This window comes from Rhipicephalus microplus, chromosome 3, assembly GCF_043290135.1.
Source record: "Rhipicephalus microplus isolate Deutch F79 chromosome 3, USDA_Rmic, whole genome shotgun sequence".
In the NCBI taxonomy this organism is placed as follows: domain Eukaryota; kingdom Metazoa; phylum Arthropoda; class Arachnida; order Ixodida; family Ixodidae; genus Rhipicephalus; species Rhipicephalus microplus.
Genome location: NC_134702.1, coordinates 218,742,324 through 218,759,418, shown reverse-complemented (window position 1 = coordinate 218,759,418; position 17,095 = coordinate 218,742,324). Strand labels below are relative to the sequence as shown.

Below are 17,095 nucleotides of genomic sequence, written 5' to 3'. Positions count from 1 at the left end.
ATTTCGCGCCTTTGTGCCATGCAGCCCATGCTATTGGTATAGTGGCTAGCCACTACAATATTCGCGCTTAAACTTAAAAGTTAACGTGGTGGCTCTGGCCAGCCTTGGCTTTTCTTGCCGAGAAGGTAACATAATGCGCCAGCATGTGCGCCGGAGCAGTTTATCTCCGCTAGGAGGCCAGTGGCGGCAGAGTTGTTTATCGAGCCCTTCAATGTCTGAGCCCTTCACTACGGTGTTAGAAGTATGGGTGGAAGGACGGAGCGCCACCGCCACGCACTCGCTGCGCTCAACATTAGTTCCTCCGCTCCATCACGCCACGAGATTGGGCTCACAGCCGTGCGAGTGGCGAGCGGGCGCCGTTCAGACCATGGTCTTGTTCAGACAAAGCAGTTGTCGTCACGTTCCACTCTTGTTTTCGTTCTTATTTTTTTTTCGTGTGCACGCGATGAGAGTCCGTGCTGTTAGTGTGAGCAAGTCGTGAAATGGTAAGGAAGTGTTTTGAGCCGCAGTGGAAATCTAGCTACAACAAATGAACGTAAAACGTCGATTTCACCGCGCGAATTAACAACATTTTTGATGCCATGAATCGCAGACACCTTAGGGAAGGTCTTAAATTAGGCGGAAAGGATCTTGAAGTGCTGGAGTCCTTTCTACAATGGCTAAATATTTGGGAGGAAGAAGTGAAGGTGGGATGAATTGATCTTTTTTTTTTTCATGAACCACTACTGAGGGCTTGCGGCTGAATATTCTGTCATCAATTCAGCTGTTAAACTACTTGTTAAAAAAATGCAACCTCAATTATGTAACTTAGAAGTGTGGTAGCTTGGGCTAGTTGGTATGGCATGACGATAGTTATAGCGCGAGAACAAAACGACGACACAGAGACTTTCGTGTCCTTCTTGTCTCTGTGTCGTCGTTTTGTTCTCGCGCTATAACTGTCATCATATCCTCAATTATGTGTTTACTGGGAGGTTTAACGAAGATGTTTTGGAAAAGGTTTTTGAGTGTTACGCCAAGCTGGTGGCCAAAATGAACATCCCTGCCTGCTGACGTTCCTGCAGTTATACAGCATGCTATCTCTTTACAGTCTCTAAAAGCCAGCCAAGTATGGGAATTGCCAGTTACTTCCTAGTGAACAGCGATGACTCCTTAGCTTGCATCATTTGACATCTGCTTTCAAGGAGGATCTGGCCAGCCAGTCATGCTCCGATGAACTTAAGAACAGGCTTCACGGATTGGTACAGGATGATATTGAGGGCGACGATGTATTTACCTTAATGCCTCTGTGAGACAGCGTTACCGACGCCATAATTTATTATATACGCGGCTTTCTTTGCCGAAAACTCCTAAATAATACAAATAGTTCTAACTGCAAGCTTGGACAGACTGGGACATCTGATATGTCAAACGTTGCATCCGCTTTTGTAGTTTCGAAGACAAGAGGAGGACTTACGTACCCTATTACCGTGCTCTTTGATCTTTCGAAAGAAGCTGAGCGAAAGTTTCAGAAGCACGCCGGCAATAAGAAAGTGTATGATTTGATTATTGACTTTGTGTTAGATAACAACAACTTTTCAATACCATGTAAGGAACATAAAGTAGACATGATGGCACAAGTACTCCACTATTATGTAGGAGTGCGTATGCGCCAATATTGCAAACACAACATAAGAATGAGGCGAGCAAGTCTCAAAAGTTACACAAGCTTACGAAACTAGCCCAGTAAGTTGCTACCTCGAAGTCAAAGTGTATAGCTTTCGTCTTTCATGCGTTTCTGCAATACTGCTTTCTTTTTGAGTTGTAATGTTGTCCTATTCTGTTTGTGGCCGTTTAGATATGAATGCATCTCTACATTGCTGTAATAAAATGTGCCGTTTTTTGAGTTAGGATTTGTTGCTTTGCCTTGAAAAATCTCTAATGACCTGCATTTGGCCCTCTTCTCATCCCGAGCGAGAGCTACGCTTGTTAACAATGAAAATATTTGAAGTTTTATGCGCTGAAACTATGATATCAATATGAGGCACGTAATAGTGAAAGGCTCTGGAATTTTCGACAATATCGTGCTCTGTAACGTGCACTGGCATCGTAGAATGGTGTTCCATCTGTCTAGTATTTCGTTGATTCACGTTGTTTTTGTTTTTGTTTTACAATAAATATTTACCAAGAAGCTCCAGTTCACATGTTTCTCATCGCACATCGCTCGCGCCTGCTTCATCAAAATGCGACCGCCGCGACAGAAATCGAAATTACGTTTTACTACTGCAAGACTTCGACTGACAAGTTATTTTTTTCTAACTACAACGTAAACAATACTTCAACAAAAAACTAACTACTGTCATAATTGCACAGGACTTTACCATCACATGTTTGAAATCCCGATCTGACGTTTGGGAATGCGAAAACATGCTCCTATCACGAACCTTCGATGTGGTGAATGAAACATTTTCCACGGTTATTTTCGCTGCGTCGTCAAAACGTATTAATTGTTCACCGCTTTTATTAGGTTATTTACTTTTGCACTCGTTATCGAACGAAAGCACAAGTTTTTTTGTTTTGTTTTTCCCGAGTTGCTTTTGCGGTCCCAAAACAACCTGCGCCTGAGCCGCGGTGATTGTGGCACCATCTTCGGCCGTCTTCGCAAAACGAGGAAAGAAGTTGTCCGCTTCCGGAGGTGCCATCGGGGCTCCTAAAATACTTATAACACCTGGCTCTCCACTACATCTCTCATTATCATACGGTGGTTTCCATATGTTAAACTCTAAGAAACATAAATAAAGTAAATTCGATCTTTCTTTTTCACGTGTTTATTTTCGTTTGAAACTGGCGCATACTGTACAGGGTAGTGATGCTTGATCGATTCCAGTGACGCATACCTACTAGAGCATTTTGCTATAATTGGCGACAGCTTTTCTTGGCGTTGGAACGAAGGCTACCGAGCCAAATTGCGTGATTCGTACCACCATTGAATGTACAGTTTTACAATAGCGCTCGTATTGTCAACGTGAAACATAAAAATTTCTTCCTTATTTTATACGTGGAGCAATTCGAGACAGCACACAGCACACACCATTAAGTTATTCACAATTCCTTTAATTTATTTGTGGTTAGTTCACGTTTCTGAACGCGTGAGAAAGTCCCACTTTTACGTTCACCTCAAACGCTAAGCGGCGTCGGCGTCTGCACGAAACGCTGATGGTGCGCCTCCGTCACTTTGCACAGCGTTACGAGACGCGTGCCAAAATGGACTACTTCGCGTAGTCCTACATGTGCAGAAGCTCCGCCTCCGTAGCTTTCCCTTCAGTGCCAAGAAATGTTGTCGCAAAGTGTAGTGACAGCGCACAAACTACGGCAAGCTACAAAACCTTCACTGTTAAACCGCAGGCAGGAAATTCGAATGATTTTTCATTGTTTGTTTTCTTCCTGCTCACGAAAGACAAATCAAGAAGGGTGCTTGCTCTCAATTAGGCTCCTTGGACTAGAAAATTGACCAATAAATAAAAATTTGAAGAAACTACAAAGTTTGTATTTTAGCCGGTTCCTGTGGTTTTTGCTGCACCAACGTACTGCCACACAGCGTGCTGCCTGTGTTAAACGAAATGTTTTGCAGTCCCAGTATTCGCGGTAGCTTAGTAGTGTGGTGGCAATTCATAGTCACTTGAACGAAAATCAGGGATCTTCATGCCCAGATGCTACCGAATGGTGGTCGAAAAGAATGTAGAAACTTCTTTGAAGTTGTTTCAAACGTGTATCTTTTTATCATAAAAAATTGGCGGTTCAAACCGCATAACCTTGTCTCCTGCTGTCAAACTAGTGCCTCCAGTGCCTTTAACATTGCGTGCGACGTCATGCGTTACCTTTGTGCGCAATCACTCTAGGCACCAAGGCCGCTATATAGTACACCTAGGCATTTTACTTTGGATTAAGAAACATTTGACATGTTTTATTCATATGCGTACTTTTTCTGCCGGTGTACTTCATCCTAGAAACACCATTTACCAGGTATCACATCGGAATGCAAGATGATGTGATTCTTCGGGGAACATTTTTAGCTCTGAGCAGTTCTATTGAACTTGCTCGTGCATTCTACACTTTCAAGCTCACAACTTCAGTACGCTTAATTTGCATGCGAATCACATTAGGCCACACCAGTCGGCATACTATAAATTGTGAAAGGGCCTATCAACAGGCTCTGGTGTTTGTTTTTACAATCCCAAACAAGCTCGCGCATCTGTTCTGCGCTTGACCAACATATTTCTACGCACAGTGAACTCTGTGATCGCCGACGTGACGCAGCACGCAGCTCGCCGATTGGTCTATACCTGTTAAACATTAACCGTAATGAAGTTAACGTCGCCTTCCCGGTGTGCCTTGGTATGTTCGCTGCAAAAACGTTTTATCGCGTATAGTATATATAGGTAATATATCATCGTAGTGCTTTGTATCTGTGAAGCTTCTGCATACCTTCTAACGGTCGCGATATAGTTCGGGAGATCCATAATTTTTTAGGAGTCCTACTGATTTGCGGACAGGGCCGTAAATCACCTGAAATATGGTGCCAGCGCTGCGCTGGTATAAAATTAACCGGGAAACATCTGGCGAAGCTTTTATTCATTCCCGTGACGCCTGACATAGCGAGTTTAAAATGTACTGAAGAATAATCTAGTTGCTTCTAGGTTGTTGGAAAGCCTTTACTAGGTAATGAGGGTTGTATCTAGGTTGCTCCTATCCTGCTGCTAGGCTTTATCCAGAAGATGCAGGGTTGTTTCTACATTTAATCTGAGCACAGGAAGGTTTGAGTTCGACAACAGCCACAGACAGGACACCGACGTCCATCCAGGCAGACTCTGTCTGATTCAAGCTCGTTTCATATACCTGCGGCTGCAGGTCGTCGTGCGCGTAGTATTCCAACGTTTCGCGGTCTTCTCGCAGCCACCATTGCCTTGCACATTCTAACTCTAACTGCTTCCCTCTTCCTTTTTAGTGGACTAGTCAATACTGCGATTGGCACAGTTTCCGTGTCAGATGACCGTTGATGATGAAGATAGTTTTTGAAAGGTCGCACAAGTTTCTGCAGCACATACCTCTTCATAGTGCAAACTATTGCAGCAATGATTGGTAAGGGCAAATGGCTATTTAGGGACAGATGTGATAACACACGTGTGCTTGCGTCGTGTAACTGAGCATACCATAATGCGCATTTTACTTCTACCAAATTTACATGCAATAGTTGGTTGATGACGTCACTGTGGCCATGAGAAATAATGGGTTGATAGGTTTCCCAGTTTCGTTTTGTCACTTCCCAGTCCTCGTAATAATAATTACTTTAGCGACATAGCGTACCTAAATGCTCATAGAATTATCAGCGATATGGCAGAGACCGCCGTGAAGGAATCCGGAAATTTCGACCGGAAGGTAATCTTGAATCGGAGTACACGCTCCCCAAGCATTTCGACTTGTTCACCTGAAGGTAACCAGTCGAGCACCATGACCACTAGACCACCGTGACGAATTACGCCCCATGAGCGCCCCGATCTGCTTTGTCTCATTCGCGAGTCACAAGGTCACATGTTCGGCAGGTATGCATTTCTACCGCAATAATGAGCCCTTCCAGTTTAAAATAGAGAAACACACCTTACCTTCAAGGTATTCTGCGTAGAAAGTAATGGGGAAAAATAATGATATCTTCCCAAAGGGAACCCTGATGGGATGCGGAGCAGTGCTGCGCACGGGTGGCATCACGGGTTCAATGGCTCTAACGCGGGTGCTGCGTTGAGCGCTGGATTCGTTTGATGCGGTGGCTGGCGTAGGTATTGCTGTTTCTTCAGAGTGGATGCGGTCAATGAACTGGAGCAGGCGCGTGTTTCGCCTTGACTGTCAATGTTGTGTGACCCCTGAAGTGCACGCTGAGAGGGTCTTGCAGACATTTGACACCGAATATGGCAAAGACCAGATCGATGCACGTTTCCCTTATCGTCTTGGATAGTTTTCATTCCGCCGACACACAATTAAGGGAGTGCAGGTCACATATTTAATTGACAAGCTATTCTCCTGCTCCTCCACTGAAGTTAACGTTGAAGTCTCCCGCGGCTAAAAGAGGCACGCGTCGGCTCATGTTTTGGCACCCGAAGGAGCTTCGCTTTCCGCCGTCTTCTTAATCGCAGATAAACGAACCAATCATTTTTCACTCGATGTGCGCTTGAATGTTGTAAGCAGTGGATAGGGTGAAGTGAGAGAGACGTGACACACTGCGAGCGTATGGCAGGCGAGAAGGAGAGTGACGCCACCGCACCCTGCGTGAGAAGACGGGACCTACTTGGCACCGCCTCAACACCTACGGCAAAAGGAGTGCGGTGCGGCGCGTTCGCACGAAGACACGAATGGACAGCGTTACACAGGCTAGTCAAAGACCTGCTTCGCATCTAAAAAGTACAGTTGAAGGACATGGATGTTACGAATTTAAAGTACGATAACCGAAGCATGTAGCCAAGGGTATTCCAGCTTCTCTAACGCGAACGCTGGGGAAGGGCAAAGCATACAGTGTTCCGAGTGAATTAAATATCAAATATGAGGCATTTCTGGTACCAAACCTGAAACTGGGCACGTAGGAAAGCTTTCTAATATAGTTGGCTCTACTAACATCACCAGAAAGTCGCGTTGAAATGCAGCTTATCCTAACGTACTTCTCGTTCTTCAACTTTTACTTCTTCCCTACAGGCCCGTTGTCAGTTGATTGCGGCATGTATGGATGGGTGTTTTAGCTAACATTGTCTGCTCATTGTTGAGTCAAATAAAATTCTGTTATTATAGAGCACCAATGGAGAGCAGCAACTTTTCTACAATTTCGTGACGCAAACTCGTTTATGATGAAACGTGAATACATGACACACCGTGGGAACATAAGACACCGACAAACCGAAAATCTAAGGTGTTTTGCACCAAATTAACACAAAAGCTTAGAGCTTACCAAAAGACACAGAAACCCAAAAACATTTTTGACGAATCCCCCTGTGCGCCATGAGATGGAGTACAGATTGCACTGTTTGCAACTAACACATTTCTCTGAGCTGAAATTTTGTTACTACATGTCCGGTTTTATTGCGGTTCAGGTGAACAGATTCATGAAGGACGAAAGTTTGACGACCTGTTTTGTTTTAAATGCGAAGATTGTCTTAACGAATTTCGACGACTTTGAACGTATCTATCTATCTATCTATCTATCTATCTATCTATCTATCTATCTATCTATCTATCTATCTATCTATCTATCTATCTATCTATCTATCTATCTATCTATCTATCCGCCCAAGACTTTTAGCTCACCTGGCCGTTTTGATAGTGGTATCAATGCCATACTTGGAATGGCATAACATTAATGTATGAAGAACATATTTGACTAGTCATAACTTCAAAATCATGACATGTATGCCATGACTTACATTTCGTGGTCCTGCAGCTCCTGCGGTGGTTTCGTTCACAAGGCGTGTTGCAAAACTGGAATTATATGGCATGATTGCATGGCGAACACAAGCGACAGACCATAACATGAAAATCATGACATGCGTGTCATGTAACAACATGACCACATGCCACGCTCATGATGCGTTGGCGGCCGTTTTGCTAGTTTCACTTATACCAAATTTCGTATTATGGGACATGAATGGATGACGAAGGTATAATACTGGTGCAAACTTGATAATCATTAGATGCGTGTCATGTAGCAACATGACTACATGCCGTGCTCCTTATGCGCTCGCGGCCGTTTCGCTAGCTTCACATGCACCAAACTCGGTATTACGCGACGCGAACGGACGACATAGGTAAATGACACATCCAAACATAATAATCACGACAAGCGTGTCATGTAACTACTTGACCACATGCAACACTCACGATGCGTTCGCGGCCATTTCGCTTGCTTCCCATATGCCGAATTCGGTATTACGTGACGTCAATGGATGACGAGGCTATTTGACTGGTGCAAACATAATAATCGAGAGATGCGTGTCATGTGAGAACACGACTACATGCTACAGTCAAGGCGCCAATACATTTAAACGTGACGCGGTGCGCATGCTCGCCGGCGTTCATTTCGTCGCGTCCCGCCGGCGTTACCACGCCAGGCGCCGGTCCTGCCATATACTCGCAGGCACGCTCCGCACTGCGTTGTTTTGACGTATGCGCGTTTCGGTGCGTCCGGCGTTCCTCCGACACGAAAAGAGAGAGACACGGTGTTGTCTGGCTAACGCATCGGCGTGAAATGCAGCATGTCGCATTTCGCGCCGGTTGCAATCGGGCCACGCTGACGGACGGTGGTCGCGCCTGGCATCAGAGTATGAAGTGCTCGCGTTTTGCCACCGTAGCGTCGGCGTGCGCGCACGTCAACGCTACATTGGAGTATATCGGGCTCTTCATGATGCGCTTGCGGCCGTTTTGCTAGCTCCACATATACCAAATTTGGTGATACGTGACGTCAATGGATGACGAAATATATGACTGGTGCAAACAGGATGATCCTGACACGCGTGTCATGCATAAACATGACAGCATACCACGCTAATAGCGGGCTCGCGACCGTTTCGCTAGCTCCACATATACTAAATTTGGTATCACGTGACGTGAATAGTTGGCGAAGGTAAACGACACATTCGAACATGATAATTATGATACGGAAGTCATGTACGGCATGGTTTACCTCCACCTCGTAACGTTGTGCTGATTTTAATGAACGTATCAACATTTCTCATTCCTGCTTCGCATATCGTCGATTCCAACTGTACACATGTTCAATTTTTTTTAATGTGCAACGCTAAGAATAAGAATAAATAATAAATACCTAAATAGTCACATTCCGAGAAACTCATTAAAAGTAACTGCATATTGTTGAAGTCCGAAGGTTTAGAGGTTTCTCGAACAGATTTTACTCGCATTGCCTGCGCAGTGTACCTACTCTTCCAAGGCAAATCTTTTTGGTCACATTTTGTAAGCTGCATACAAATTAAGGTTCCTACCAACGTTTTCTAAGCGCAAGCAAACGCTGCTTGCACTGCATTTTGCCGTTTCTTTTTCTTTTTGGCGTTGCCAATTTCGGCGTTGCACATTCAGGTCTCAGTTTTTTGTGAGTGTTACACTATAAATCACATAAAAATTCGTGTTTATTGTAATAAAGCTGGTAACGGGTGAAAAAGGTCCGTTCTGAATAAATCACCAGATATTTTGTTGAGGCGTATGGGCTGTAACTGTTTAAATTAAGTAAGTTTTTGTAAATTTATCAGAAAGTTCAATAAGTACTTCAGCTTAACTTCTTGTGTGAAAAAAATTCTTTCCAAAAACCATCTGGCCCATTCAAGTAAAGCTTAATATTCTGCCGTATACACTTAACATGGTTGGTCTTCTAACGAATGTTTGTCGGATGAAAATTTGGTAGGAAACGGTGAATATAGCATACAATAGAAAGTTGTTACCTGGTGCACAACACTTCTCGATACGTCAAAAAGGCCTGCTGCTGACATATTTGCCTACCAGGCCACCTAGATTATAAAAATCTCATTATCTTTTACAATAGCCAAGCGGAATTGTTGGTTTGCTATTGAACTGATTTGGTTCGACATAACAGACACCGACTGGGGAATGCTGTAACCAAGAATGTGATTAATGTTGAGTGTTCACAAGTGCATCTTTAAAAAGTGAACGGAGCAAAAAAAAAATAAGCCGCAAAGTGCTCACGTGGTGCTGCTCAAACGACAACGATTTCGTCGAAGAGCGTAATGCACGAGGATGTGTGGCACTACAGGAACCAAAAAACTTGGACTATCTTCAATTAAAGCGATCCAAGTGTAGATGTGAAGCGTCGGGTGCTAACTCTTACACTGGCGATGACGTTCACGATAGTGCTCTTCATGAGAACGCCAAATAAAGACATCTTTGATTGAATTCGGAACACGTGATCCAGTGTCTGCAAATACTGGGTGGCCAGTAAACAGTTGTGTCGCGCGAGCAGTCGGTATTTGTACTAGCACACGCCGCCTGGGTCAGCCTTGTGAGGCGAGAGAGGGGGAGGGGAGTGACAATGCGGCTGGTGTCTTCCTGGGCCCGCACGAGACGCGAGCATGCAACACAAGATGCGAGACGTGGGCATGCGCCATCGGGGTTTACAGAGGACAGCGTTACACAGGCTATTCAAAGAGCTATTTTGCATATATTAAAAAGAGAAACAATTTGCAACGGCCACGAAGATTCTAGGGGCCAATAGCTGGACACCTCAAAACTTCAACATCGCCAATTAGAGCGGGACAAGTGGGTTAGAGTTCAAGAAAGATCTCAACCAGAGAAGAGCTGGGGAGCTTGAAGAGGACATGGCCAGCGGGAGGTTGTACACCGTACCGGGCGCTAAAATCAATCGTTGGGTTATAAACCCGTGCCACGAACGCTTTTACCATCCAGGACCTCCTGCCATCATGTTCTTGTGTGACAAGACGTGAGTCATTGTATGAGAACTTCAGCACTGGTCCTGTAGAGTTAGATTCTGACAGGTGAGCAACAACCTTCGGGCTACGCACCCGAGTAGTGCGCCGAGCTTCCTGGCCAAGGTTCCACTAGTTCCTCGATGCTGCACACAGCGAGCCCATGTCAACTCTGACAGCCAAGCCTTCAACGACATGGTGGGACACATCACTATTCTGGCCCCACTGCGCCGCTCACCCATACGCATTTGGGCAGTATGACATAGACTTAAGGGGCTTAACTTCCATTTTGTGTGTTGTAAACCACGTGTACTGAGCGTTTTGTTGAATTTTAGTCACTTTGCTTGTTTATTAAACTTTCTGCGTTATTTGTTAAGCACACGGCTTTGTCCTTGTTCATGCTCTTATAGGTACATTTCTAGAGAGCAAATATGAACCCCTAAAATAAACTGCACAGTAAAGCCTGTAATATTAGGCATTCAGTGTGGAGGAAAAGAAATAGCTCATTGATAATGTATAGCCAAATACACAAGTTTGATTGCGCAAGGCTCCTTCTAGCCTCGTATTAGAAGGAAACTGCAACTACGGCTGATCAGATATGCTACATCGGAAGAGGCGAGAAGTCCCATGGTTGAGTTTGGTGTGGAATGAACTGTCTTTCACCGCAGTTTCCGAGAACATGCCTCTGGCCTAGGTACTTCAGTGTGATAGCGTACCCTACAAAGCTAAATAAGTATGCCTGCATGATGCGAATCCATTCTGTTGGCAATGAGCAAAGTTACTGGTACATCATGCTATGCTCTTCCGATTGAATATCGTTTGAGCTGCCGCTTCTTCTCTACGATACATTGGTATCCCAAATTTTTCTCTTGCTTTTTCTGCTCCTCCTGTGCTTCTTTTTCTTTTTATTAGAGGGGGGGGGGAGGCGTGAGCGAAGTACAGAGAAACATGCTGTCAAGCAAGGCAATGCTTATAGTACGTTGGACATAAAACTTGTCTGAAGCTAGAGTTTCTGTCCAATAATTGTTCATCTCGTCAATTCAAGTCTCCCCTGCACGTCTGCTTATTTGGTGCCCCACTGTATGTCCCTTGAAAATATTTCACTGCGATAGCTAATAATTATACTAATATCAAAAAGTTTACACGTCAAAAGCAGGTTAATATAGCGAAAAGCTGTGTGCAGATAAAGATCGCTCCGTAGGCCTCTCGCATTCTAAATGCTAAACGTCTTTTTGCATACTTCAGATGATTTGACCATGTCTATGTACATATGAATTTATCTCTCTAGCCACCTAACTCCGAGTCCTCTCGTGATAACTTCAATAAATTAAAATAGGCCAAAATTAGCCTGAGATAATTAAAATGTTTGACAGTTATTAGTGTCTGGTTATGACATGACCCATGTCAAAATCCCTTCATGTATGACTGTTACAAACTGCCACTCTAGCGTCGCCAGCGCGAAGTCGGCGACGGGAATGACAGCAGGTCGGTTCGTTCGCAAGCAGAGACAGTGAAGAGATCAGAGACGTGAGAAAACAAAACAACTTTACTCTAGTGATATTGCAGCACACGGGATCTAATACAACACTTCAATACGACTAACAAAATACATCGATACTTGATACAACTAAAGAAATATATAACAGAAACAATAAATCAGCTTACGAGAGAGAACTATTACAAACTACACAAACTAACAACAATAGAAATACGGAGTAGAAAGTTCGAAGATATAAACAGGTGAAGGCATACGTGTGATGACCGGCAGCGTTGTGTCCCCGACGATCGGATGCGAGAAGTCGAAGAGAGTTCTGGCACGACTGCGATGTCGGCGGTGTTGCAACGCTGGTGGCTCCGGGAGGCTAGTGCTTGCAGGTGACTTCGAGCAGGTTGAGCTAACTCGAAGCGAAGTCCCGATGTCTACGTTGCAGACGTTAATATCGCGTCACAGCTAGACGAACGGCTAAGTTTAGGTGGCCAGCCGATACAGAGCCACACTAAAAACTTCTAGAAGAGATGCTTGTTGATCTGTTTCTACACCATCTTGGTCAGCGACTAGTCTGCCTAGCAGGGCAAAATCCTGCGCTTAAATCCCCCTCGTGTCTCCTCGCTCTCTTCCTTGGGGACAAGAGACCTCTACCTGGGTCCAATCATGCGCGTTTAATTGATGGGAAACTCCGCCCCAAAAATATTTTGACCCCACCCCTTTTAATTGGGAGAGGGTCCTCAACTAGCGAGAGTGACAACCTGTCGGGTTGTTGTCATACGGCTTGGCCACCAGAGCGTTTCCCACGCTTTTCTCCGTGGGAACGGTCAACCACTTAGCTCTCAGCCGGGCGTCTTGTAGTCTAATCCTTGTACGGGGTATACCGCGGCCTTCTACGACCTTGCAGACGTCGCCACGGCTACAAAAGGATTAACTGTCGGCGGCGACGTTCTAAGGAGAGCACCCCCATTTTGCACTTATCGGTTCCCTTTCATGTGCCGCCGTTTCTCACGGTCAGTCGGGGAGTACGGCGCCCGTTAATTGCCGTGACGCGGTGTCACCGAAAATAGCCGTCCGTGACAATGACATCAGACTCTTTCTTTCAGGCCTTCGGGGTACATTGCCGTATACCATGGGCTATGGTATAGAAATATGCGCCACAGGTTTCTGACAGTTTATTTTTACCGAGAAATGACGCAACAGAGAATTGTAATTTAAAGTCAAGAGCGTTCAGAAAAACCGGCATCGGCAGCGTCGACCAAACAAATGCGAAGATTATATGTCATGGTCCCTACAGGAATTTAACCACATCATTTTGCGTGGCAATAAAGTAATCTACTATAAGACCACGCCGCGACATGAACTCCTTTCTTAAATAACCTTATGAATGCGTAATGTTGATGAAACGTCAATTGTGGTTGCAGGGCTGCCATCTAGTTTTATAAACATTCCATGGGAACTGCAATGATAAAGGCGTCACGTCAGGTTAGCCTCAATTGTAGCTAAGCACCATCCATTACAGCTGGCGTTCGTAGCGCTATTCAAGTCTATCACGCTTGCAATCGCAATCACAGTTGCTATATTTCAGTCTACCGCTTCTGCTGTTGGTAAGATCCGTTTCGCTATTGGCATCATTACCCAATGTCTGTGCGTATAATATTTGTACATATCTTTAGCGTAATTTCGTACATTTTCGCTCAACAAAAAACAACAGCGCAGTCACTTTCCGTCCACATGCTTTGATTGACATTGATTCTCATTATACGTGGAATTCCTTTCCTTCGTCTATACCGCGGTTTTATTTAAACCCGTGTATTTCTTCTCAGCAGCCGAGCGCCGCAGCTGCAGTAAAAAATCAACGGAAGGTGCCAGCTGTGGGTTCTTTCTCCCCCGCGTGTGGATAAAGGAGCTTGGTGGGCACTGAAACGCCGATGATATCTATACGATGCGCAAATCGCAAGGATACGAACGCGTGCGCAAAGCAGGCATATTAGTCTCATTGCAATTCGCAATAAGAATAAAGAAAACACGCACACACTCGGTTTGTGTGCCATTCCTCTAGGGTGCTAAACTTTATTAGGGTCTCGAAGTTGTCGTTCCTCAATTTTCATTGAGCCAGAACCACGGGCTCCAAGGGTGAGGCTTGAAAGGCCAAGCCTCACCGTCTTCTTGTGGGCCTTCTGGACTGATGGAACTGGTGAAACCAGTCTTGGCCCTTGAGAAGTGAATGAAAACTGTCTTGCGGGAGCTCTCTATTTGTATGGTGCTGTATGGGAGGGAAAAAAGGCATGGCATAGTCAGTCTCGAGACCACAGACTTTGCCAAATACGTTTTGGAATTAACGAAGTCACTTTCAAATTTTCGATGTTACCTGTACATAAAATACTGTTATATAGATAAACAGTCAGCAAGAAAAATTGCCCAGTGGTAAATATACGCAGCGTTTTTAAAAGTGTTGCTGTATCAGAACCATATATTTCATAATTGATGTTTTCTTTTATTAGGACATGGCGGAGCTTTAAACAGGCTGTTTTGTCCTACAATATGCAACCCCAATCCGGTAAGCATTTGCGAAATGCCCGGCGCATTTCTATCGATATATTATCTTAGTGAATTCTTCGACGAAATATCACGGGACAAGTCGGACATAGTAATGGGGAAATATAGAATTCTGCTAACAAGCTATTCGCTGAAAACAAACACACCCATTTCATGCCCGTTCTTTAAAGTTAGCTGAGTTTAACTTTCCCCATTAACCGAATTTTCTCTTAACATAATCAGTGCATGAAAACTTCCGTAAACGATTTTGTTAAATTTGTGATATTGTTTTTCGTATTCGTGGTCTCATAGCGGGTTTTAAAATTAAATTAGTATATTGCGTGACTGATGTCGAAGCAGCCTTGTGGAATCGATTTGTTCACTCGTGAACTATTGTTTGCACTTTACGCGTATATGGCTTGCTGTATTCTTGTCGCAGTTGTCACTTGTGACACGCAGTTAAGAGTCTATGGATCAAATGCCATGAATCTCTATCGACTACACATGTCAGCATAACAATGTGACTCTTAGTGAGATGATTTTTTGGTGCTTTTGAGTAGCTGTGCTCTATACAAACGGTAATCACAAAGTAGGAACAGACAATGACTTTTATACAGTACAATTGTGGTGGTTCTGACGCTTCATGTTCTTCCTGCAAGAATACTTCTGGCTGCAAGTAGGCAGGTCAACTGTTCATTTTACCTTCTTCTAGGCCCTGAGAATCTCCGCGTAACTCTTAGATCAGCTCAAAGCAAAACAAAAAAATCTTCGTGATTACACATGGCTGATTTCTAGAAAAGTGGGCACGCCTGGTACGCAGAGAATTAAGCTTTGCTGTGTGTCTTTGTTTCGGCCAGGCCAATAAGCAACGTACTCACTTCAAGCACACGCCATGGTCAGCAAACGCACCTGTTGTGCTCTAACACTCGACAAAGCACACCTACTTCTCGGCGCCATCAGTGCTATAAGCAGGAACTCGCAGTAAACATGGATTGATGCTATATGTGCCACCATTATAACAGGGTGGTAACCTGTGCTCCACCAAGCATGAAAAAAAAAAAATGTAGGCTGCTTTTGACTTCAATTCATGAGTTGTATACTTCCGTTGAGGTGGGTCTCCATAGCACTCGCCTGGGCTGCCGTCCTCGCATGCACAAGCGCTACATATCAGCAACGGCTTTTAGGGTTGGTAATGCTCACGTTGCTGGTGGCATCGTTATGGCACTGTGAACAGGGGTTACATCAAACATGTGCGACTGTTCAACATATCTTTGTGCGTACATTTGTACATGTGTTTAGCACAAATGCGAAAGGTTCCGCTCAATCAAAATTTACAGCACAGTCACATTTCCTCCGTATGTTTCCATAACATAGACCCCCATAGTTGTGGGATCTGCCGAATTTTTTCCCACTCCAAGGGTTTCTCTAAAAGCAATGCCTTTATGTAGGCTAATGTCTGAGCACATAACAATGCGGAAATCTTAATAATCAGAACACACTCCCTTTTTTTTATTTTACCCTCGGCGTGTGTATTGTTTTTCTTATTTACTTCACCGCGTTTTGTAAGAACACTCTCTGAGGCAACCCGATCTCACTCCAAACAGTAAAACGCTCCCACTTGAATTATCACGAAATGTTTTTCTTCTTATTGAGTCGTTGTTTTTTTTTCGGCAGTTACACAAAGCAGCTTTTCATGGCTGTTATATATTATATCTTCTCTACCTACGCGCTTTTTTGCTTAACGTTCTTTGTTGCCATGTCACTTGCACTGCCATGTGAGAAGTCTCGTGGCTTTATAGGCGAAGCATTCTACTGCAATCACTTTGGGCGTATATCTATCTATCTATCTATCTATCTATCTATCTATCTATCTATCTATCTATCTATCTATCTTTCTATCCATCTATCTATCTATCTATCTATCTATCTATCTATCTATCTATCTATCTATCTATCTATCTATGTAGTCGTGTACCTCAGAGTGCTCTCATGATGACCACTTAACTTGATGTAAACCAAGAGTTCGATAGCAGTGTAAGATGTAAGATGAAAGTCTGAGAATCCAGTCAGTTATTAAGGCTTACTCACTAGATTTCTAGACAAGGCAAACGGGTCAAGGGGACAGAAAATTAAGTGGGCAGATGATATTCGCAAGTTTGCGGTTATAAAGTGGCAGCTGCAAACACCAGACCCAGTTGACTGGCGGAACTTGGGAGAGGCCTTTGTTCTGCAGTGGGCGTAATCAGCATTATTATTATTATTATTATTATTATTATTATTATTATTATTATTATTATTATTATTATTATTATTATTATTATTATTATTATTATTATTATTATTATTATTATTATTATTATTATTATTATTCGTGGTGAAGGCCGTGAATAATGTCACAATTTAGTCAAGCACATGATCAAACACTTTCCGTCAGACAGTGTCACATACCGGCGGCTCGGTATGTGCAACTGATATGCTGGTATGTGGCACAGGTGACTGATTTATCATATCTACCCAAGAACGGCGAGTAACGGCAGCGGTAATTTCAACGCGTTGGCGTTAAGAAAAAGTTAACATCAACTGCGCTGACCCAACAAGTGTGAAAAAAGAA

General features: G+C 43.9%; 1 protein-coding gene across 3 annotated transcripts in view; it reads left to right on the top strand.

Moving 5' to 3' along the window:
• Positions 1-17,095, top strand: part of LOC142804133 (uncharacterized) — a 111,535-nt gene that overhangs the window by 39,102 nt on the left and 55,338 nt on the right. For 2 of the 3 annotated variants that reach the window (XM_075890720.1, XM_075890722.1), the window contains exon 2: positions 14,451-14,506. The exons of the other annotated variant lie outside the window; for it this stretch is intronic. In XM_075890720.1, coding sequence (XP_075746835.1) covers positions 14,451-14,506 — 56 coding nt within the window. The remainder of the gene's footprint in view (positions 1-14,450; positions 14,507-17,095) is intronic. 3 annotated transcript variants of the gene reach the window in all.